Genomic DNA, 26,189 nt, shown 5'->3' with positions numbered 1-26,189 from the left:
GAATGATAAAAGGTGGTGGACCGTGATCGGTGATAGTGTAGGCTGGTGGCAAGTGAATGTGGCTACTGATGGGGAAATTATTCTGTGCAGTCATCTGATAGTTCGGAGGTAAATCAGAATTTGCCACGTCACTCGGTACACAGCAAAAAAATGACGCGACGCGTCCTGATTCGCCTCCGAATGGTGTCTGATGACTCCACAGAATAATTTCTCCTAGTGGTGACATGATGGTGGAAGGTGGTGTGTAGCTGACAGCATCAGCATGCCTGTGATATTGGTCACAAAATAATAAATAATTTATAATATCTTTGCAAATCAATCAAATCTAATGAATTTTGAACACAAAAATTTAACTTGATGATATTATAATTAAATCTACATATTTCAATTTTTTTGTCTTTTTTTTTATATAAACAAAACATCAATATTTTTAAAATATTTATAACCTTCTACAAAACATTTTAAAATATTTATAACCTTCTACAAAACAAACAGCCTCATTATAATATTTCTTAATTATATATTACATATGGCCACGAGAATATTAATTCTATCAACGTAGAGAACAAAAAGAGCAAGTCGCCGTACCTTCATTTCCTCTGCTTCTCCATCGCAACCACCGGACTGGAAGTAAGCTTCAGGGGACCTCTCCATGACTCCATTCTCTCTGCAAAACGGCAGCCAACACCTAGCAAATTTAGCGGCTTCGAAGAAGGCAAAGAGCGTGAGGTCTGAACCTCCATCATCAGAAACATAGACAGATAAGCGATCGGAAGGGTAGTCAAAGGCTAGAGCAGAGAGGGCGGTGCTCGCCACGCCCACCGGCGGCTCCTTATAAGGGTCGGCGGTGCAGATGAAGACGTCTAAAGCAGGAAAATCCTTGCTTGCTATGACTTTCGAGAGTAGTTCGGGAAACTCCCAGCGGCAAACGGGGCGCCAGCGGAAGCCTTGGGATAGGAGCCACATGAAGGCGAGGAAGATGTCGGCGAGGAGGAGGAGGAAGGAGGAGGGGGTGGTGGTGTGGTGGTGGAGGAGGAGGAGGAGGGATAAGGAGTAGAGAAGGAAGTGGAGGCGGTTTAAGGTGGCGCGGGGATGGATTTGGTGCGTGTGGAGTAAGGGAGCCATAAGAGGAGGAAAGATTGAGTATTTGTGTTGAGGGAGATAAGTTGGAGTTTTATTTGGATGGGAGAGGTTATATGCGTAATTATTTAAAGATGATAAATTATTGCATTAGGCTTAGGAAGTCATGGTAAGCTAATCATTAATTATTTTGAAAATTCTTCTTAATTATTAGAGGGCATATAGTAGGGTATGATTGGTTAGTTATTTGTATTTAATAAATTTCCCTATTTAATAATGAGAATAAAAATTAATAGATTATCTCTTAAAATAATATTAAAACTAATTATTTTTACGAGACTCTTCCAGCTACAGCATGATATTGAGTTAATTCTTAATTTCGTCAAGATGCTTGTTATTTTTGCACTATGTTTTATGCAGTTAACAGTGATAGTGAGGTAAAGTATTCCCGCTTTACTTGTTATCTTCATAGAATTCACTATGCTTCTTACAAAGATATTTTTGCTTTTTTGCCAAATATTTGTGAAAGGAGTATTGCATGTCCTTTAATTTGATGGTTTGTATTTGGTGCAGTTAGCAATCTTACAACACAATCTATTATTCTGATCTCACTTACAATGAAGAATGTAAATTTTCATGTTTATAATATGGATATTAAGGCTTTCAATTCTATAAATAGAGTAGTAAAGCATGTAAGTGGATAAAAATAGAAGAAAATTTTGTTACATTAAGTAGTCAAATTTCATAGCCTTTGCAATTATATTAGCTATAGGAACCTTGATGGGAATTTTAATAAATATATAGTGTAATTATTGTTGCGAATCTAAATGTTTTCTCAAGAATTTTGAATACTTAAGTAAATCTTTTGATGAATAACCAATTGTCTTGAATAGTTGGAGATGTTAAGTTGTGTTCATTTTTAGTTACAATGGGTTCACTATGCCACTTAATTTTTCCATTTCCTTTATCTTTATTCTTTTTCAGGAGTTTCTAGCTTTATTTAAAAACTATAATAGAAACAAATAATCTTTAGAATAAACTAAGGATTGAAATGAGCACAAGATTTATAATTTCTGTAACTTTTGTCCTTCAAAATAGCTAGAATATAGAAATAGATGACTAGTATAAAATGTCTGAGGATAATAGCTACCATTATTGTAATATTGTCAAATTGTCTCTCTTGATAAGAATTACTATTCTTCTCAACAATTTATATAAGTTTGCTGATACTAAGAGACTAGTGCTATAAACATAACATACAATTGCATATTGTTATTTTTTTGTTTATGAATAAAGAATATTTGTGGTCAACATTGATGATTTCAGGTTAGCCATTTTCTTAGTAAGATTATCATGTAATATTTTTATATTTTCTTTTATGTTTATATAACATTTCAGGATGGTCTAAAACTTCAAAGAATCATAATTGTCATCACTGAAGAGATTCATGTACAATAATCTGAAGAAAGCTATTATACTTTTCTTGGTTCATGAATCATGTTGTAAGCTAAAGCTACTTCTTATGTCTCTTCTTCATCTTCTTCATCATTTTTTTTCCTTTTTGGAACATTATGTTTCTAAGTATTGGGTGATATACAATGTGTAGTGTGGTAGATATAACTGGTTTTGAAATTATAATCATTCTTTTATAAGGTTATTGCCTATGTATATTTGTAATAGGCAGGGTGGTTGTGGAAGAAGATGTTTTTGCCCCTTTTTCAAGAATCTTTATATTTTTCTTATTGTCTACATCTTAGCAGCCGACGCCTCAAATGTTTAACTTATTAAATAAAGTGAAATTTTATAATTGTATGTAATTTGTTCAATCATTGATGCAATATTTGACACCTGAATTTTGGAAATGCTCACTTTATTGTTTCCTTTGTAGGTTCTATTTTATGTTGATTGCCTATACATTAGTGAATAAAAAACATTCGATGGGGCATGCTTATTTGTTGTATTATTTATTGCATCATTGTAACATGCTTTTATTCTCAGTTTCATTGTGGTTTTCATCTGGTTGTTTCGATTGACTCTCTACAATTCTTGTTAAAAAATTAAGTAATATTCTTTATAAAATTATGTTGATATAATTTTTTTTTAGATTTCTATTTGCATATATGCATTGATTGCTTTTGTATATTATGATTTTTATATTTTTTAATATGCATCTTCTTAAACTATCAATTAGTTGCACATGTGCTTGAATATATTAATGTTTTCACTTCATGTGTTGTCATAGATTTAAACAAGAGTAGTTTATTTGCACTAATACCTTTAATAAAGAAAATTACATAATTAAATATTTAAAGATGAAGATATTAGCAGTCATTTTAACGATACACTACAGAAAATTCAAGCATTACCGGCAGTTTTTTCCTACGATTTATCTAAGATTTCCGGCGGTTTTTCGGTGGTTCGAAAACCGCCAGAATAAACCATGTAGGAAATGATTTCCGGTGGTCTATTTCATTGACAGCTTTCCGGCAGCCTAGATGGCCGGTAATTTTTGTCATCAAATCGCCAGTGTTACCGACGGCCAAACTATTGGATCAACGCCGGTTGACTCCTAGCAACCGCCGGTTGACCGCCAGCAATCGTCGGTAAACCGCCGGTTAATCACCGGCAGCTTACCGACAATCAAAATTGTTGGTATTTTCGGCGGCTAAACTGTCGGGTTACTGTCGAATGACCGCCGTTGGTAAACCACCGATAATTACCGACAGCTTTATTGAACTTCCGACGGCTATAATAAGTGGCTATAATAACTTGAAATCATCAATTAATTGTTGCAAAAAATATATCATTTTTTGCTTTTGGATTATCTGATCCATGTATTATAAGTGTTAAGAACATTTACGAGGTAGTCATGCACATCTCTGGTGGAAGGTTGTATAGTGTTTGCATAACTGGCTATCAAGAGTACGGTGAAACTGCTTGATTATATGGGGTAAAACCATCAGCATATATTTCCAATCTTATGTTGTATGGTTTAGTAGCAAATGAAGCATGTACTAGATTAAAATGTTTCCACGCTTCATCATCTGATGGATTATAAAGAACATCACTGTTTACAAATTTCTCCTTATGCCATCTCATATGACCTGCTGAACTCATTAATGCATAGAGCCGCTGAAGTATTAGAATGATCGACAAATAAAATAAATGGAAATATGGAACATCTTTCTTTTGACGATGTTGTTTTTTCGATGTTGGCTTAAATCAATGAGCATTTCAGGGGCGACAATAAACTTATGCTGCATTATCTTTATAGTATAACATACATCTTTTGTAGTAGTGAGGCCCAAATTGGATACTAATTTTTTCATTCGATACAAATCTGAGAGAATTAAATTATCGGTGGATTAGTTTTCTTGAGAAGACCAATGAAGTCATTGAAACAATAACGAGGAATATTATATTCAATTTTGATACTTAGCATCCTCACTGCAATTGATAATTCCGAATGAGTTTTGCAATCATCCCAAATTTATTTTTGAGCTACATATAGTAACTCAAATAATTTTTTGGTTTATATATTTGGTGGCTTTTCCACACTAGCCCCTTAAATTAGGACCTATTATATCAAAAATAAGTTCTTCATACAGTCTACTCATTCGATCTTCATTAAATATATTTAAAGCTGTCGATGAACTTGCATGAGTATCTCTGTGTGGCTCGTACTCACCATGTGAGATCCAAATCCAGTAGTCTGGAACAAATTCCCTACGATATAAATCAACCTTCACATCATTGGGTTTGAAGAATTCTTGATTTTTGTGCTTCGAACATTGACATTTAAACATTCCATCAACCTTAAAGAAAGGTAATTGAGATGTAACTTGAATAAAAGTCTCATCTCCCTGTATAAATTCATCTGTCAATCCTCTTTGACCTGGTAATAATATGTTATATATCAAATATCTCTCTTCTTGGATAGTCATTTGGATTCTAAAGCAAACATTTCCCTACAAAATTGTGAAATCAATTATTAGAACATATGCAACCTGAATAAGTATTCATGCTTTACTTTCAAATAAGAGTATTTTATTTGAATTGGAGTGCATTCACCGACCATCCAATAAATACAACAATACAAGATAAATAATTTATGTGACAAAATGGAAAACTTGACTAATGACTCGTATCATATCTCTAAGGGTAAAGCCACTCATCCACCTAAGCATCCTCAACTCTACAACACTTAGCTCAGTACTATGCTTCTGTTTTAATGGCCAACATTCGGCACCATAAAGCATTGTAGGTTTCACCACCATCTTATAGAATAAAGTGTTTGGAGTCTTGAGGAAACTCCAAAACTATTATGATTTGAGTGTTTTGAGCTCATCATTGAGAGGGGAAATTCATTCTTATAACTCCTAGGAAATTTTAAAATCAAATTTGATATGATTTGAACATCTAGAAATGCATGCATGCTAAGATTACTTATCACTTTGTATAGTCAATATGGCTTGTAAGTAGCATGAATATATTCACATAATTCTAAAAGGGGAATTGAGTACATCCTCTAAAGAAAATCAAACACCAAGGTATAGACTCTAAGCTAGGTTGACCTCCATAATTCAAGTTTATCTTGAACTCCCTCTCTAGTCTTATCAACAAGAAGAATATCATGAGCAAAAAGCAAACAATAAGGTACATCTTGTAAGCTAGGTTGACCTCCATAATTCAAGTTTACCTTGAACTCCATCTCTAGTCTTATCAACAAGTTGTGAAATCATAAGTAAAAAGCAAACATTAAGGTACATCCTCTTGCAACCACAACAACATCGAGTCTTTATCCCACTACGAGGGGCCGGCTACATGAATCCTTTTTTTCCCATTGTGTCATGTTAAGAGTCAAATTCTCATTCAAATCTAATAAAGAAATGTTATTTATAATATTTTCTAACCAAGTCTTTTTAGGTCTACTTCTACCTTTCTTAACATAAGTCAAATCTAATACATCTACTCTCCTAACAGAGTCATCGGAAGGCCGATGTTTTACATGATCAAACCATCTAAGGCAACTCTCTATAATCCTATTTGTCACTGGAACTACTCCAACCTTATCCTGTCTCTAAGAGTAAGTCCACTCATCCATCTTAGCATTCTCATCTCAGCAACTCTTAACTATTTTTCTTCTCTTTCAATGGCCAAAATTTTGTACTATAAAGCATTCCATTTCTCGTCAACAAAACTTGATGCATTCCTCCACTTCAACCATCCAACTTCTATTCTACTAAGAATATCCCAATCTATTTCATGATCATTATGAACAATAGTCACAAGATATCTAAATTGTATACTCTTATTAAATGACTAGATTGCCCAAATTCAACAAGAAGAATATCATGAGAAAAAATCAAACACCAAGGTACATCCTCTTGCAAATGTCTAGTGAGAACATCCATGCGTAAAGCAAAAAGATATGGACTTAATGCTAATCCTTGATTTAATCCAAGCAAAATAGAAAAATACTTGTTCAAACCACCAAATAGCAAATTTGAGAAAAAAAATGTAAACCTAAATTCAATAGTTTCGCTGGTGATTTGCAGTCGTGCTCTACTACCGGAGTGGGGTGAGATCTTCAACCGGAGGGAGGTTGTTGGCGGCCGGATTCCTGTAAATGAAGCGCGATCGATCTTAAGAGGCCGGAGGAGTGGAGGTGAGCGTTTGTAGCGAGAGAAGAGGAAAATGCGAGGAAATAAATTGGAAGGTCTGGATGTCTAAATTTAGGGCATTTCCCAACGATTTTCCATCAGTTTAGACCACTGGAAATAAGTAACTTAAAACCGGCGGTCCTAGCCACCGGTAAAGCGCCAGTAAAAAATAAAACAGGCATCCTGACCGTCAGTTATTTAGACCGCCACTAATTTCGTCGACGATTAATTAAATAACTGTCAGTCTAACCGCCGGTATTACCGCCGACTATATGACCTCCGATAATGGCCGCCGGTATTACCTAAGTTTTCTTTAGTGATAGAAATACAACAAATTTTAAAGAAAAACACATTGCCAAATAAATACTAACATTATAATATCCTAACCACTAAAATTTTCCTATAAAACAAAAACTCTAAATTACAATTGAATGCAGGTATGATTTACATCATTATATTTAGTTACAATTTCTATAAACAATTTCACGGTGGTTTTTTATGCTCTCCATTAGGATTTTCTTTGTTGCTTGCATATATAAACTTGTTTTGAAAATTCATGATTTTCTAAACTAATTTTGTACCAAAATGAAATTGTTTTATATGAAATATTTTATGGTTTCTGTTTGGCTTATTATTACTAATTTTCTTAAAATATTTATTAGGTAATATTCTTATAAAGTTTAAATACTTATTATAAATTTTCATTGATAGGTTGTATTTTTTCTCTGTTATAAATTTTTTAATATTTTGCAGTAACATCAATTATGAAGTAAGCTGAGTCAAATATATATATATATATATATATATATATATTTGACTCAGCTTACTTCATAATTGATGTTACTGCAAAATATTAAAAAATTTATAACAGAGAAAAAATACAACCTATCAATGAAAATTTATAATAAGTATTTAAACTTTATAAGAATATTACCTAATAAATATTTTAAGAAAATTAGTAATAATAACATGTGATTCACCTTTTATATTATATGAATTTTGTATTATTGTTAAATAGTTATTGAAATATATAGATCAATAAAATGGAGATGTGATTGATTTTTTCTTGAATGTACATTTTGGAATGGAATTCATTTTTCTTTGGTTAAAGTTTTATAAAAACATTTGTTTTCTTGTTGCTATGTTTTTAAATTATTTTCATTCCTAACAAATTATTACTTAATTTTTTGTTGCAGTACAGATGATGAATTTGTTGGATCACTTGCTGAATATTTATAGAATTCTATAAGAACAAACTGAACTTCTTCTATATTTTGTTAGCTATGACGCAAAAGCATCACTTTAACAATTTTTATATAAATTGAGTACTATTGACATTTATTTTTCACTATTATTATATAAATTGAGTACTATTGACATTTATTTTTCACTATTATTATTTACTTTGAAGTTCTTAAATCATTTTAACTAAATTTGTATTGAGATATTTTGGATGGAAAAAATTTTATTTTCATGCAAAAAATTTTATTTTCATGTGATTTTTTAATTAGAGGTATATATGAAGTTTTGTGTATGATTGAAATATCAATTTGACCTTTAATTACATTGCACTCAAGAGTATGTTATTTGATGCATATAATATAGTCTTTGTAATATCTTTTGCATTGTTATATTTTCATGAATTTTTGTACATTATGATATTAATTTCAATTACAATCTAAACATTTGTAACATATTAAATATTAGTTAGATAATTAGAAATCAAATTACTGTGTGAGATGATTTTTTAGGAATAATTATAAGATAAATTTGATTAAGTAATGAAAAAGTTAGATTAACTTTTTGGCTAAATAAGAGAATTAATTTTAAAATGAACTCCAAATCTGTATCAAAAAACCTTTTATTATGTCATTCATTAGTTTTTTATCATTTTTTTATGAACATAGTTTTTTAGATTTTTTTAATAAATTTATCGTAAAAATAAAGACAATGCATAGTTACTAAGCTTTCAATCATACTATCACTCCCTTTTCCATTATCATTTAATTCTATAGTTGCAATGGAATGAATGATGAATGATAATTAATAAAAAAAAAAAAATTCTAATTCATAATATTTAATGTAATATATTTATTAGTTATAGTTTAATTCAAAAAAATTAATAGTTATAGTAATATAATTAATAATTATAATAATTTAAGTTATTAGATTATTTTTTAAAATAATGATAATATAATATAAATATTTTTAATATGAATTTTATTTTTAAATTTTTATTCAAGTGCATTTAATGCACAGGCAATAAAACTAGTCTCATAAGAGGAAGAGCGGAATTGAAATCATCAAAGTTGTCGTACCCATTGTAAGATTGGAAGCTCTCGCTTGTGGATGATTATATGGATATATATGTGTGAGCTTGTACTTTGAAGGAAGATTGGGAATATGAAGAGGATGGATTCACTGAAGAAATGTAATGCAAGAAGCTTGAGAGCTTTGAGAAGGAAATTGGGAAGGAAGAACACCCGCCATCTACAGCATTGGAATGGAAAACATATGAACTCAGGTTATCTTTGCCTTTAAAAAAAAAAAAAATTCCTCTTTTGAAATATTCTTGTTTCTCAATCTATTCTGTATAATTTACCATTAGAGTTATATGTTCATATATTATCTTGTATAGAAATTCTTGTTCAACCATTTCTACTGTTTGAAAAAAAAAATTCTTGCAAGTTATATATCTTATATTGGAACTATGTTCTTTTGTTCAATCATTATATATTTGCAAGTTATCCCTTCATTTCTACTCTTATTCAAGATTTATCATATACCGATTGACATCCTTCTCAGTGCAATTTTTGAAGATAAGTAAGATAGTTCTTAAATATGTCTTAAAAAATAAACAAAATATGATTACAATTATTTCCAATTGATCAATGAAACTGATGATGTAGCATTTGATTGACAGTGCTAGAAGTCTAGGTGTTTGGGAGGCTTTGCTTATAGTACATTATTCATGTAATCATATTACTTATTCAATATAAATTGCACATATATAACCCCTTTATCAAGTTGGAAACTATAGTATCGATCATCCAACATATTAGAAACTCCATTGTTCATACTTGAATCATAAGCAAGTAACAAAGCATTAGCCTAGCTAATCATTTTATGTAAAATAGAAGTTACCAAGAAAGAGTAATATAGAGGAAAGCAAAATAGAGGCCTTAGTAACTCTTTCTGGCATTTTCCCACCATCTTTTCTAGTGAACATTGCCACATAGATAGGCCACGAGTTTGTCGCAATGAATCCAGAAAGAAATATCTGAATCAGCATCTCATTCAACCCCCCAACTCTTATCATAGCCTTTATGAATCCAAAAATGAAGGAGATGACGTTAACAATGGCTATCGTTCCCATTGAGACAAAGAATGGTGAAGCTGTGCTAAAGGAAAACTTGTCATTTTCATACAACTTGTTTTCTTCTTCTAACTTGACTTTGCTTGTCAAGTTGAATCCTGTGGCTGAGCTCCCTATTTCACTAAGTATAAAATCCAAAGTTCCAAAGGTGGAAGATGTGATTCCTTTGATCAACCACATTCTTTGCTCACTCCACCATCTCTGGATTAATCCACCGACTTCCATGAACTCGATGAGGTCCTGAACATAGGTGGATAAGAAGAGGTAGGCGTAGAGGAAGAACCACGGGTCTGAGGCCTATGACAATTGAGAATATTTTAAGCTAAGATACCAAGAAAATGCTTATCATTTCACAAAGATGATATATATGATGGTTTTGCTTATATAATCAAGTTATTTTATATTATCAATGTATATAACCTTAGATTTTATCTTCTACTACTTTAATATTTAGACTTTTGAGATGTAATGATGAATTCTTCATCAATCTTTATTATATTCAAACTCTTCTAAATGAATTTGCTTCATATATTTTTCATAATTTTTTAAAAATTCAAAAAATGCTTAAAAAAGAAAATGATTGCATTATGGTGAAGTTCATCTTTCAATCTTCTCCTTCAGTAAGCCAAGGACCAAAAGAGAGGTCAGAGAGTTAGTTTGCATAGTGATCAGGGGTTGATAGTTAACTTGACTGATGTTATAGGTAAGAATTGGTCTTTTAGGTGGTTTGTGAGATGGAATAACTTGTACAAGGGAGAACGAGCTTTCCCTATCTTAGATGAGTTTGCCAAAGATAAAATTGTTGATTGTCATGGGAAAGTTGATGGTTTCAGAAGAGTTAACAAGGTTTAGATTTTGGACTTATATAAATAACCAGACAAAGGAATGACATTGGTATTTAATCTATGTATATTTATTATCTTTATAATAATATAATTTCATATAAGAAGGTAAAAGTATAAATGATATATACCTTCGGAAAAAGAGATTTGCCATAAAATAAAGCCAGTTGAGGAAGAAGACCATATATGGTTAATGGAATGCACCAACATCCCCATAATGCATAATACATGTAACAGAACCCTGCCATCAAAGAAATCTTTCTGCTTCCATAAAAAAGAGGGCAATATCTAGAGAAACAAACTTGATAGAGACCCACAAACCATCTCTTGCTCTGACTTACTGCTTCAAGTAAACTATTGGGTGCTTCTCCAAGAAAGGCTGGCCTGTCTGGGTTACAGAACACTGACCTCCATCCCTGGCAATGTAACATGTAACCTGTGTAGTAGTCTTCCACTAGAGAACCATACCTGAACCCAATCTATAACCAGCAGGGTATTAATAATAATGGAGGTTAAATAAATTCATATTAAAAATTGTGATATATATAAAAGCTACTAGAAAAAATAGATGATATATATACATATATATATTTATATATATATATATATGTAGCACATATTTAGGCTTCATTTGGGACGACTTTTTTACTTCTTCTTTTAGTATAAAAATTAAAATTTTGTACTAAAGAATTGCTTTAAAAAGTAATAAAAAATTCCTTCCAAATGAAGCCTTAAAGTCAATTAAAAAATGCAATAGAAGTCAGTGGAAGTAACATTTATATGAAGTTTGTTATTTTGTACAAATTATAGGACTGTTAAATTTTATCTTATGAAAATAATAACTTCCAAGTATTGTCTATCATGTCTTGTGATAAAACAATTTTGTTTTATAAATTTTATAAGAACTTAATATTTTTTTCAATAAAAAAATTCTCTTCTTGATATATATTTTGCCAGATATCGTGCATTTGAAAAAAAAATAAGCAAATAAATCTTAATTTCCTAATCAATTTTTGTATAAATTCAACTACGAAACATATAAAAAAAATGATAGTTTTATTAAAATTACATGACAGTCAAATTCAATTTCAAGAGAACAACTTTTGTAATTTTTGTATAAATATCTTATAATTTTGACATAATATATATTGCTTGTTTGAGTATACACTTTTAGAATGAAATGAAACATACACTATGCACACATACCTGAGAACCCCACTCTTTACGACCATGCTCATATTCAGAACTAGCTGCTTCATGAGCTTTCAGCAAAACAAGCTCTGAGCTCAACAAGCAACTCTGTACTTTGAATTCATCAGAAGAAGGCATTGCCACCGAAGGAGAACTATAAAGTGATCGACGAGAGAAGAAGCAGCCGGTTCCAACATAGTTGGGACCTTGTAATCCATCTAAGCCTTGTTCACCGAGAGTAAATAATCGCCTGAACTCACCACCATAGATATCATTTTTATTAAGTCCAGTAAATCTTTGTGGAAACTGGATGAATGAAAGGTTTGGTGAAAAGTCCTTGTCTAGAAAGTAACAGAGAGCTCTTTGAGGTGAAGTAGGATCATTGGAACACATGTCACAATCTAAGGTGAGGATCAATGGTGCATTCGTCATGGTTTCAGAGACTCGAAGCTTTTGCATGCATGCAAAAAGAAGAGTAAGTGGTGCATAGGCAGCGGCATAGGAAAATCTTTTAAAAGAAAAAATAATTCGAACGACCCCAACAAATTTATTTCAAAACAGAAAACTTGTAATGAGGACTAACGAGTGTATTAAGGGCTCCAGCCTTGAAGTTGTGAGGAGAAGCTAGATGTTTCTCCCTAGAGATATAGACCAGATTTGGGAGGGGATAGCCAGTGATGTCCTTGTCCTTCTTGCTTTCCAAGAGAACCTGAATTAAAATGATGATGATGATGATGATGATGATGATGTGCTTCAAGTTCTGCTTTTCATGGTTCAAAATTAATATAGTTTATGTTGAGCTTTCATCAATCCAATTGTAATTATGTAAAAAATTTGAATAAATAGACCATCCTAACATTGAATCCTCACTCTAATGATCTTCACCTAACATCCTATGCCCATTATTGCTTCTCAACCAACACACATCATAGAGTAATACCTAGTTCCTTTCATCAAATATCAACATTATCAAGCCCTCTCCATCAAAACTAAAGGAGACCATCTCTAGTACTATAAGTTATTATATTATAATTCTATTTTTTAAAATAATATTTGCAATTCTCAATATAAATAAATAAGAATTTTTCAACTAGGCTCGGCACTATAATTTTCATTCATTTTTAAGTTTCACATAAAAATTATATTATGCGAGTTACTTGTAGCTCTTTTGTTATGTGCAAAATCTTAGTATAACACTAAGATAATAATTCTCTCTCTTTTTACCATCATGAATATTCAAATACTTAATAATGTGAAATTTTTACAGGAAGCCATCTCATCCTTTAATGATTAATTGAATGTCAAAAACCTCATCTTAATAGGTAACAAATGTACCAACTATCATAATGAGCAATTCTTTCAAATGAAATAGCACTACCTTGAACCAAAACATAGTTTTGTTCTTCCTTCTTGTGACAAGAGGTATCATATGGATTATCACACGTGCTATATAAAGGAATCTCACATCTCTATTACCTTAATGTAGATTGAGAGAATTTTCCACTAAAGTTCATTCATCCGGCCATATTGTAATATCATACAAGGTTTTTCCTCCAACTATTGGATAAATAATGACCTGGATCCATGATATGACCTTCAACTCTCTTTATATTTTAAGCTTATAAACTTCCAACTACAATGTTAAATCCACTCATAACCCCTTTTAATAGGGTCCATTCACTACCTAAAAGTTATCTTTTTGCGACACACAAATCCACCGCAAAATAATGAAATCCACATATACAATTAGTGGTAAATTTGCAACGAAATATAATATGACGCAAAAAGTGGCATCGTAAAATTATTTGCGGAAAGAAAAAGATGCTGCAAATATTTTTATGATGGATTTGCGACATATTTTTGGTGAAATTTTAGCCAAAAAAACCAAAAAAAAATCATAAATTCCGCCTAGACGGGTATACTGCCAGCACCTGACTAGACTGCCTGCTTCATCTCCAGCCAGTCTGACTGGCTTGCCCGCACATAATCGCTTCCTGCATCTGACCGGACTGTCCGAGATTCGAACCTTGCTCCATCAAAAACCATTGCCCCTCTCCACTCGCCAGAGGAGACAAAATAGCTTAACTAGCTTTTTTTTATTTATAGTATAACTCATCTTGCAACAAATTTGCGGCAACAAATTCCACTACAACTGCTCAAAAAATAGCAAAAATATTTGTCGCAAATTTGTCTTTATTTTTTACAGAAAACAATCCGTTGTAAAGTCCATCGCAAATCGACATCAAGCTGCTAACTTTCCGGTAGTGCTTGAGATATTTATAATGAAAAACTCTACCACATGGCTAATAGAGTTTCCCATAGGGAAAGATTTCAACCTACAGATGTTAGACTAATTTAGGCTTCATTTGGGATGGCTTTCTTACTGTTCCTTAGAGAAACTTTCAAGTTCAAAAATTTAATTTTTGTACTAAAAAATTATTTTAAGAAACAATAACAAAGCCTTCCCAAACAAAGCCTTAAAACGGAAAACATTTAAAATACATATAGTAGTTTTCAAATATGACGTTTTCTCATAACAATAATCAGCTATGTTATTAGTAGTAGCAACCATCCCATATTAGGGACCCTCAATATGCATCTAATATGCTTGTTTACCAAGCTTTACGAGTTAGTCTTAAAGGTCAAGTCAAGACATAGATCTACTCCTCCCTTGTGGCATTGTTCACACCTTCTTGTCAAACTCTTCATGCTCTTTATTGAACATTAATTCATTCCAAATTGAAAAATCATAATGGATTCTACCCACCTCCATGAAATTTGCTAGGAATGAGGACACCATCAAAGAGTACTCTTAGAGATTCTTTAGCAAGGAACATCATATCCTAGGAGTCAACTATAATTGTTACAATGGCTCTTTCTTGGAAGTCCTTACTTAGTTACTTAGCCCTATTATATATATTAAACACTAAGGTAGGACCTAGCTAACTACTCCTACGTTGTAATCATTTACCAAGTCAAAGCATAAATTATGTCTAATGAAGCCATCAATAGTCTTTTTAATTAATAAAATGTTAAAAAAATTAGGAAAAATGCTAGTCTTTTTAAAAACCTGGATTACTGAAGGATGGTCTTTGCGAGTAAAGTTTTTCCATGTCTTGAAAATTTCCTTCTCCTCGGGAGAGCTCACTAAGTTGAGGTCGACATAACCTTTTTCCATAGCAATATCCACTCTTTCTTTAAGTCTTTCAAACATCACCTGAGACAAATAAGTATATGGTCTAGAAAGTTGAAGATAATATCATAAGTGACTAGTAAATGCACATTTGTAAAAGTATAGTCTTATGGTGTAATGCATAATATATTTTAAGAATATTTACATACATAACATATAAAATTATTCTTTTTTATATTCAACGCTTAAATTTGACTATTTTGCTCAACTTACCATGCAGGTTGTAATGCTGGCAGAGCTCTTTCTTGAAACTCTACACAATGAAGGAGTGTAAAAGACATGGTTAGATTTTAATGCTTGTAATACTCACTTTTTTAGTAATTAATACTCATTTACGTAGTAATTTGAGTGCATCACTACAGGAAAATCATGTATTATCAAAGAAAATTATTTATTTTCTCGCGGATTTCAAAATTTTTTGGTGGATTTCCATAAAATTTATATTCTGGCGGATTTTTGGATTTACTAAAGTTAGTAATTAATTAAATTAAATTATTAAATTAATTATCATAATATATTAATTTATCATAATTTATTAAATAATAATTAATTATCATAATTTATTAAATTAATTTAAATAATATATTAAATTTATAATTAATAAAAATAAGTTATAAATTTCTTAATTACAAATATATGATTTTTCAAAAAAAAATCAATTTGCCAGAAAATCTGCCTTATAATTAGTCAGAAATTTTTCATAATAATTCGTTGGAAATTCACCGAAAGTTCCATCGAAAAGCTACTTGGAAATTCATCGGTAATGGGACATTTTTTCTATAGTGCAAGTTGACCCGAATAGGACATAATAAGAATTTAAGTATGAGTGGTCTTATTGACATTTGAAAATTTGAAAAAAGAAAATCATACATTAAATTTGGAAATAAATTTTTATAATGGCACATTTGCTATTGATGTTGTTTTGGCGCTGGCGTGGGGAGCACTGTGGCGCTGGTGTGGGGAGCAATGTGGCGCTGACTTCTTTATATAATGGAAGAAAATTAAGGCACTTGGGAGAAATACAACATTGGCCATTCAAATATGTGGTGTTTTCTGCCTCTGTTTGGTGAACAACACTTGAGAATGTTGAGGTGCAGGGGGAGTGGCATTGCAATTTTGAGGTGTTCAGTATAGGAAAATTTTAAGGAATTAGAAATCCTTGGGAGCATAGCAGCACTGGGTAGGATAGCATACACCACAATGCTAATCACTTTTAAAAGTTTTTATATAAATATATGAACCCACCTCCACCTAAGCCCTTACCCATTTTATTTAGCCAGGAGAGAAGAGAAGAAGAATAGGAAGGAAAATAGAAGAAGAGAGGAGAAGAAAGAGAAACAAAGTTAAGTTTGAAGTCATCTAGCTGATTCCATCCATTGAGCCAGTTAGGAAAAGTGTTTCTCTCCAAGTAGGAGGCCATTGCCCTATGTCTCTTTTCTGTGATTTCACTTTTTGTAATATTTTTGTGATATAAATTGAAAAAAAAATGAGAAGTTTGTGATATCTTGATTTCTAGTCAGTACTCACCATATAATTTTTAGTTTGTTATATATCTTTTCATTTTGAATCTAACATGATCATATTAATGTTTCATCGATATTTCTTTATTTGATGCATACATTATAAGAAAAGTAAAATAAATTTGCACAAAAATTAATAAATGACTACGGCGTTGAGATTATATAAAATGATTTGCGTGCATGATAGATTGTTATGATATACATAAATATTGATATGAGTATAGAAAATATCATTAGAAATAAGATGAACATATGATCCCCACATTATGAACTTCATCATACTTGCATACATAATATAGGTGTAATGATAAGCATGGAATGATATTGATTCAGCATAAGATTAGCTTTTATAATTAATTGATAACAAAAAGCACATTGATTTACTTTTTCACATTGAATACAACTGTAAGTTATGTGCAACAAATTGAGTTGCATGTTCACTTTGTTTGTTTATATGTTTCAGAGAAGGGTAAATGACAAATAGAATAGATAGAGAGAGAATTATATCTATAGAGGTATTCCCTTTATACAATAGACATACTCTTTTATAATCATAATATAAATGTATTTTGATGATCAAATGATGGAACGATTAGTATATATATTTTTTGAAATAAATAAATCAGAATGTTTATATTCTAAATAATGTTTTATTTTTGTAATATTGGTGAATTTTAGTAGCTATTTATGTGAATTAAAATGATAAAAAATTTCTCTATAATAAAAGATTTTGGATAAATAAATGGTCATGTACTCAACCTAGTATTTCTCATTAAAGTGTATGGGAAGGGTAAATGACCATTAGAGTATATAGAGAGAGAATTATTGTTATAGAAGTAGTCACTTTTATATGATAGACAAATTCTTTTATAATCATGATAGAAATGTATTATATGAATAGATAATGAATCCTGATTATTGTTTGTATGTTTTAACATGAATAGATTTGAATATTTATATTCTAAATGATGTTTTATATTTATATTGGTAAATTTTAGTGGTTCTGCATGTGAATTAAAAAAAATAACAAAACAATTCTCTATAGTGAATGATTTTGGATAAATGATTGATCATGCAATGAACTTGGTATGACCCATTAGAGTATATAGGTTGTATCGACTATGGTTGTGAACCTACTAATGAGAAATGTGGCATTTAAAGGTTAATGATGAAGATGCTAGGAAGTCATATTAGGATCTCACTAGAGCGTTGAGATTTCATTAGGAAGAACATCAATGGGGCCAACATCATACAAAGATCATGAGTGATCAATGACGTGTGCAGGTGGACATTGAACCGAAACCATATGAATTAAGTTGGGGATGTGACCTTCAACTTACAAAGCACAATGACAAAGAAGGAGAAATTATTCTATGCAGATGCTGAACACAACTCTACATCCATAGACCAACTAGAATGAGCCATATCAGTAATACTGAGGGCAGTATCAGCGGTACCAAGCCACAGTACTGAGCTATACCGATCCACAGTACTGAGCAGTACCAAGCCGCAATACCGACATGGCCCATTCTAGTTAGTCTGCGGATGGCCTTTAGCGTCCGCACAGAATAATTTCTTGACAAATAAGACATAATGAGATCTCATGGGAGAAATAATCAAATTGAAATCATGTAAAGTTTTAATAGTGATGTCTTGTATTTTAGCTATTATTTATCTTAAATGTTATGTATGTAAAAGAGATTAGTGAGGGGAGTAGGAAGAAAATAAAAAGGTGTTCCTGCAACTAACCCAACCTTTAATGTGGTGTAGCAGAAGAATGATGCGAAATAGGGATTGTAGGAGGAGTTGGAGAAGTTAGGTGACCATCCTCTCACAATTTTATGTAAAAGAAAGGGAAGGAGTCAAGGGATTAACCCCTTATATTGCATGTATAGGCCATAAATATTTTTTTCCTATTTTTTTTAAATATATTAATTTTTTATGGTGTTTAATATGGGAGAAAATTTTTTGTTATTCGAAGACTTTTGATTCTAGCATAATTTAGATAAATTCTTCATGCATCCTCATGCATATTTTAGGACATAAAAATTATAAAACTTTTAAACACATGGAAAAAAAAGCCATGCATCATTTGATCAACTAAAATAAAATCTTAACCAACATAAATTAAAGAGCAAACAAATTAATGGCACTGTGTAATTGTTAATATATGTCTGATTGTTGCTTTAGATGATTATCAAGAAGACACTTGTCAGCTTCCTACTAGCTGTATTGTTGTAATTTGTTTCCTAACTTCTATATATAGGCCTATGTTTTCTTTGTAAATGACAAGATAATATACATTTCTTTTCTTTCTTTTACTGTTCTTCTTCCTCCTATCTTCTTTGCTTTGGTTGCATGATGAATTCTTTCATGGTATCAAAGCCAGCTTTCTTGTGACTGTGATCTCTATCTGTTACCATCGTATAAGATGTTTGGAAAATCTCTAGCACCTCCTTTGATCCTAAACCCATTCCTTATCAGCTAAAGTTTCTTCTAGGAAACATCAAGAGCATTATCTCCCTCTCTCTCACCGCTGAAAACTACCCGATCTAGCACTCACAAATCTTCAAGTTATTTAGAGCCAACGACTTTGAAGGCTTTCTTGATGGAAGCTGCAGTTGTCCCTCAAAACCTACCGCATCTTCGGATTGGTATATTGACAGTGGAGCCAAAACCCATCTCACCTCCGACCCCTTGCAGCTCCAATCTATTAAGCCCTATGGCTATTCACAACGAATCACCCTAGGTAATGGTCATCAACTACCTATTCTTCCTACTCCTACAGGTAAACTAAATCTTCATCATCTCTATCACATTCTTAATCTTTCCTTCAATCTGATATCCATCCATCTATTGTGACTCATTGCTTAGGAGTTTATATTTTTGATGATAACAAACATTATGACTCACATCTTTATGTTGCATAGTATTTTTCATACTATATTTGTTTTGTGTATATATTAACATTTTAGGAAAATCATACTCCATATTGTCGAAGACTTCAAGATAGATTAGATTAGGGTTTCTTATAATGAAGTCTGTAATTTTTCTATTATTCTTGAGTCTGAGAGAGTGTGATTGTAATTAGGTAACCGTGCACACACATACTGAGGGAGTGTAAAAATTTATATTTTTAAACTAATCGTACTGTACAATTTTGGGATGATTTGATCTGAGTGTTTCTCCAAAAAGTAGTTAATCGAATCATGCCTTGGAAATTTTCTTTGTACTATTTGTACTGATGAAATTACTTTCGTACAGAGGACATCTAAAGTACAAAATGGGCTCATCCATGTTTTGTACCATACAAAGCATGATTTGATTTAACTAGGTCATACTGTGCGATGTACGATTCATACAAACAATGACTAAAGTATGAAATGGCTTAGTACAGAATTGTACCAGCCAAACTTGTTCTATTTTTGAACTATTCGTATAGTACAATGTTAGTTCATACAAATAAATTTGAATTGTTCATACGAGACATTATGCATTCGTAGGAACGATTCGTACGGGACACTATGTGTTTATATGGGCGATTTGTATGGGACAATATGCGTTCGTACATGACACTATGTGTTCGTATGGGACACTGTTCATTCATACGTGATGATATGAGATCGTACAGTATAATGATAGGATAATATTTCTTGTATATTTTAGTTTTAAGATGGTTTTTCATATTTTTTTCTATATAAGGAATCCTAAAAACTGTCACTAAATACCTTTGTTGTGAATTTCTCTTGAGAGTGGCCATTGCGTGTGAGTGTATGGGAGAGATTGGGAGAGTGAAGTGTGAGAGATCAAGTGAGGAGGAGCTGTGAGGAGATTCATAAGGTTGCCCAATGTGTGAATCTCTTTGACTCCTTTAAGTTTCTGCCCATCTCCTCTAGAGGCTCTTAAGTGAAGTTCTTCAACATTGGTCATGGCTTCTCTTCCTTCACCAAGAGGGTGAAAAAGGACATCAGTTCTCTACCGACACTAGAATTGTGTGAAAGGATGTTGGTTCTCTGACGACACCAAGAGGGTGTGAAAGGATTTCAATTCTCTATCAACATCAGGAGGGTGTGAAAGGATGCTGGTTCTCTGCCGACACTTGGAGGGTGTGAATGGATACTGGTTCTATGTCGATACTTAGAGGATGTTAAAGGATAATGGTACTCTGTTGATACATAGAAGGTATGAAAGAACGACGGTACTCTGCCACACCGGGGATTGATGGAAGAGAGGAAAATTGTAAAAGCTTCTCCGCCTTGTTGTGGGGGCAAAAGGAGAGTTACTTTGATAGTAGTGTAATACCTGAAGAGGGAGTCTTCAGGGAGTAGACGTAGATCTTATTGGACCGAGCCACTATAAATTATTATGTTCTTTTATATTTTCGTATTTTTATTTTACGCACTTTAATATTTTGTGATTGAAAAATCTTTTGTGTTAAAATTATAAATTAGTTTTCTAAAAACTTTCCAAGAGTTTGTTTAATCACCAATTCACCCCTCCCCCCCCACCCCTCTTAGTTAGCCTTGGGACAATTGTGTTAGGTCTAACAATCTATACGAACTTTTGACCATCGTCTTACTACTGACAATAATTATACTATCATGTTTTCCCTTTATGGTTTTCAAATCAAGGATTCGAAGGCAGGCCTCCTTCTTCTCAAGGGTCCATGTCTTAATGGCCTTTAACCCATTCGCTCATACACCACCAAGCAGCATATTTGTCTTCTCTCAACTCAAGATGTTCCAAATCTATGACATAAATGTTAAGCCATCTTGTCTCCAACAATTTACAACAACTAACAAAATACATTTCTTCTTTACGTACTACTACTCATAAATCTCATTGTAATGCATGTCAATTGGAAAAAATTCATTGCTTACCTTTTCTTCAGTCTACTAATTCTAGCATATTTCCTTTTGAATTAGTTTATTCAGACGTATGAGGTCCTTCCCCTACTATCTCTACTCAAGGATATAAATACTACATTTCCTTCATTTATGATTTTTTCAAGTTCTATAGGGTCTACCCTCTATTTAATAAATTCTATGTAATATTTAAATTCATAGAGTTTCACAATATGATCTCTCCTCAATTCAATGCTAATATTAAAATATTTCATTTAGACGGCAGTGGTGAATTTATCAACAATAAATTTAAGCTCCTTTGTAAAAAAAAATGGGACATAGTTCTTTAATACGCATTCCCTTATACTCCATCCCAAAATGGAGTCGCCGAAAGAAATCATCATCACATTTTGGAAAATGTTGGTAGTTTACTCATCGAAGCTAACCTTCCCCAATCCCTATGGGTTGATGTGCTCCACACCTTTTTATATCTTATAAGTTGTCTACCCACTCGCTCTCTTCAACATCACAGCCCCTATCACATTCTATATTAATAACCGGCATCATATAATCATCTCAAAAATTTTGGATGTTTGTGTTATCCCTGGCTTCGCACCTACTCTACCAACAAACTCTCACCTCTCTCCATACCCTACATTTTTATTGGCTATGCATCTTCTCATAAGGGTTATCTTTGTCTTAACCCCACAAAAGGACAAATTTATACCTCTAGGCATGTGATCTTCAATGAAGCCATTTTTCCTTACTCACACGTTTCCCCCAACGCCTCATTCAAGTCTGATCCCAGTTTCATTCCTCCTCTCATTATGCTTCCTACTTCTATCACAATCCTAGCCACCACACCAAACCCATTCCCTCAATCCAACAGCTTCCCAAGCGTCAACCTACCTCGACCTCCAATCCTGAAAACCCTTCGTCCGTGATTTCTCCTCAAGAATCCAATCCGCCCACTATTTCCCTTCCCATTTTGCTACCTACCACCCATCCTATGTAAACCAAGTATAAAACTGGTCATATCAAACCTAAAACTATCTTTAATCTGTTTCATCATGTTATCCCTCAAGACCCACCACCTATACTGAAACTGTCAAATAAGAACACTAGCGTGCAACCATGTCTCAAGAATTCCAAGCACTTCAATCTCAAGGTACTTGAAATCTAGTTCCACCTAATCTAAATCAAAACGTGCTTGGTTGTCAATGGACATTTCGCATAAAGTATCTAACCAATGGAACCACTGCTAGGTACAAAGCTAGATTGGTCGCCCAAGGTTTTAATCAAGAATATGGCCTTGATTACTCTGAAATCTTTAGTCATGTAGCTAAAATACCCACTGTCCGCATTCTTTTGGTTATCGCCCTTCATCATGCTTGGCCCATCCATCAGCTTGATGTTTCTAATGCCTTTCTTCATGGCCATCTTAATCATACAGTTTATATGAAACAACCAAATGGATTCACCTATGCTATTCATCCAAATTACGTGCATGTGTCATCTGAGAATGGAGCTATATGGCCTTAAACAATCTCCACGTGAATGGTTTGTCAATCTCTCTGGCTATCTTCACACCCTTAGATTTCGGTTCAGCTCCTCCGACCCTTCCCTTTTCATCTATAACAACAATAGCATTTCTATGTACTTCTTGGTTTACAACGATGATATCCTCCTCACCTGTAATTTTACCAAGAGCATCAAGAAACTCCTTGATACCCTCAACTCCAGGTTTACTATGAGAGATCTCGGCTCTTTATCTCAATTTTTGGGCATCCAAGTTGTCCACAAGTCCTACAGGCTTCATCTCACTCCAAGTCGGTTTGCTCAAACAATTCTCTCCAGTGCCAATATGTTAAAATGCAAACCTATCTCCACTTCTCAAATTAAAACATATCATACTAATTCTAATTCTACTGCATTTTCAAATCCTTATTTATATCATCAATTTGCTGGCTCTCTTCAATATCTCACATTAATGAGATTGGACATATCATTCGCCATCAACAAGGTTTGCCAACATATACAAAATCCTTCAAATATCCACTTTGAAGCACTCAAACGTCTCTTGAGATATATTAAAGGAACATTGCACATTGGTTTACCTCTCTTTCATGAAACTCTCACACTACATTCCTATACAGATTCAAACTGGGCCAGAGACTCTACTGACTGAAATCAATCACAGGCTAGTGTAATTTTCTTGGCTCATCTCTTATCTCTTGGAGCGTCAAGAAACAAAACATCGTAGCTCGCTCGTCCACCGAAGTCGAGTACCGTGGCCTAGCGGCTGCTGCCACATAAATTGTTTAGATTCGACGCCTGCTCCAAGAGCTCAACTACTTTCATTCCACTGCCACTTCCCTCTTCTGTGATAACACCTATGCCATAGCCTTAGCCAACAATCTCGTATTCTACGCACATACGAAGCATATAAAGGTGGACTGCCATTACATCAGAAACTGCATCCAAAACAAAACCATCTAATTTCATCACATTTCTATCAAAGACCAGCTCACCGACATTCTAACTAAACCTTTCTCCATCTCTATGTTTAATCTCTTATCAAACAATCTGGTTACTCCTCAAGACACACCAGCTTGAGGGGACCTCATAATATATGTCTGGTTGCTCCTTCAGACGGTTATCAAGAAAATACTTGTCAACTTCCTACTAGTTGTATTTTTGTAATTTGTTTCATAGCTTATATATATATATATACACTAGTTTTTTTTTTTTTTTTTCTTTTATGTTATTCTTCCTCCTATCTTCTCCGCTTTGGTGGCATGATGAAGTCTTTCAGTAATTATTAAAACATTATATAATCTATCTATATTGACATGAAAATGGATGTCCTAATCAACCTTTATCCACGCAATTAAAACTTTTAATTGCATTAATTTATATGATTTTTATTTATTTAATTAAGAAAATTAAAATTGAAGATAAATTTAAATTACATAAAATAGAACAAATAATATAAAATTAATTATTTGAAAAAATAAATATAACGAATCCTAAAAAAAATACGATGATGATTGCCTACTTAATTAATTAATCAAGTTTGAGTTCGAGCTCGAGCTTTATTCTATCAGTTTGAGCCAGCTCATTTAATATGAAATAGAGAAAATAATTATGATTCAAGATAATTTTGAAGTACTCCATCAAATGGCACATACTGATTTGCTCTATTATAGAACATTCATTAAACATTTAATTTCCTTAATGATGTCGAAATTAAGTGTTTTTAGGCACGTTGGAATTGTCTCATCGCACCGCTCTATTCGACTATAAACATGCTATATTTAAATATAATTTGGTCATCTAGTTTATTCTTCGAACCTTTCAAATATGCTTCGACCCTCCGATTTGGACCCTTTTGTGTTTGGATTGGACTGATTTTGGTGTTGTTGGTTCCGTCTGACATTTAGTTTGAATATAAGTTTGCTGAAATTGGAGTTTGGATGACCCCAAATTGGAGTCAACTCATATATGTTTTAAGATTCGTGTCTGATCAAAATGATTTTTGGTGACGTATCACTATTATACAGTAAGTGTATTATATCTTTATAAGTTTTAAATGAGTTAGCTAGTAAACTAATTGAGTCAATTTAGAGCTGCCCCAAATTTAATTAGTTAACTCATAGAGCTCTGCTAATTGAGTGGGCTTAAAAAATTAAATTTTTGCAATTGAATAGCAATAGAAACTCAGTTCAATCTCAGTTCTTGCTTTTTGTTCTCATTGATCAATAATTGTGCTTACGATCACAACAAAATAGTATTTTGGATGAGCAATCTTAGACGCCCATTTCAGCTTTTCTTCTAATAAATTAAAATACTCTTTTGTCGTATTGAATATTTTTCATTTCAATTATTGGCTAAAAGAGCAAAAGTTGAGCGAGAAATATATTCCAGCTGATTAAATATTAAAGTTTTAAATGAAATATATTTAAATGGCCAAATTTATTAAATGGGATTTTTAATAAAAATTGATATTTTAATATTATTTATGTTTTTTTCTTATGAAACTGTATGGTTTGCTACAAATGAAATTGCAAATAAAATGAAATATAGTATAAATAAATTTTATATATTTAAAATATTTGGAATTGTTTGCATAAATGTAAATAATATCATATGAATATCTTTTTAACTTGAAGTAAAATGAATTCATGATAGTAGTCATTGGGACTATAGTTGATTGTGGCAAGTAGGGGTGTCAATTTCGGGTCACGGGTCGGGTTCGGGTCAAACCCGGAACTGACCCGGGTTCAAACGGGTCAACCCTAACCCAACCAGGATAGGTAAACGGGTCGAAAATGCCAACCCGAACCCGATCAGGCGCATTGCCGGGTTGACCCGACCCGACCCATTAAGGTTGGCTGGCAGCCTCGCGCGCAGGCACGGATGCGCGGGCTGCACGGCGAGGACACGAGCGGCTCTGCAGCGGGCGTGGTGCGACTAGCGC

General features: G+C 32.7%; 2 protein-coding genes across 2 annotated transcripts in view; both read right to left on the bottom strand.

Annotated features, from left to right (window-relative positions):
- Window positions 1–450: 450 nt before the first annotated feature.
- LOC110106368 (cellulose synthase-like protein G3) lies at window positions 451–1,179 on the bottom strand. Its single transcript, XM_020836249.2, has one exon. It carries the CDS (start codon window positions 1,123–1,125, stop codon window positions 517–519), a length of 609 nt encoding a protein of 202 aa, XP_020691908.1. The 5' UTR covers window positions 1,126–1,179; the 3' UTR covers window positions 451–516.
- Window positions 1,180–9,746: 8,567 nt separating this feature from the next.
- Window positions 9,747–26,189, bottom strand: part of LOC110106369 (cellulose synthase-like protein G3) — a 17,589-nt gene continuing 1,146 nt past the window's right edge. Inside the window, exons 2-6 of the mRNA XM_020836250.2 lie at window positions 15,223–15,369; window positions 12,736–12,861; window positions 12,168–12,602; window positions 11,093–11,440; window positions 9,747–10,416 (exon numbers count right to left, since the gene is read on the bottom strand). Coding sequence (XP_020691909.1) covers window positions 9,868–10,416; window positions 11,093–11,440; window positions 12,168–12,602; window positions 12,736–12,861; window positions 15,223–15,369 — 1,605 coding nt within the window. The 3' untranslated portion in view covers window positions 9,747–9,867. The remainder of the gene's footprint in view (window positions 10,417–11,092; window positions 11,441–12,167; window positions 12,603–12,735; window positions 12,862–15,222; window positions 15,370–26,189) is intronic.

Source organism: Dendrobium catenatum, unplaced genomic scaffold (assembly GCF_001605985.2).
Source record: "Dendrobium catenatum unplaced genomic scaffold, ASM160598v2 fragScaff_scaffold_867, whole genome shotgun sequence".
NCBI classification, from domain to species: Eukaryota; Viridiplantae; Streptophyta; class Magnoliopsida; order Asparagales; family Orchidaceae; genus Dendrobium; species Dendrobium catenatum.
This window is presented reverse-complemented; position numbering and strand designations above follow the sequence as displayed.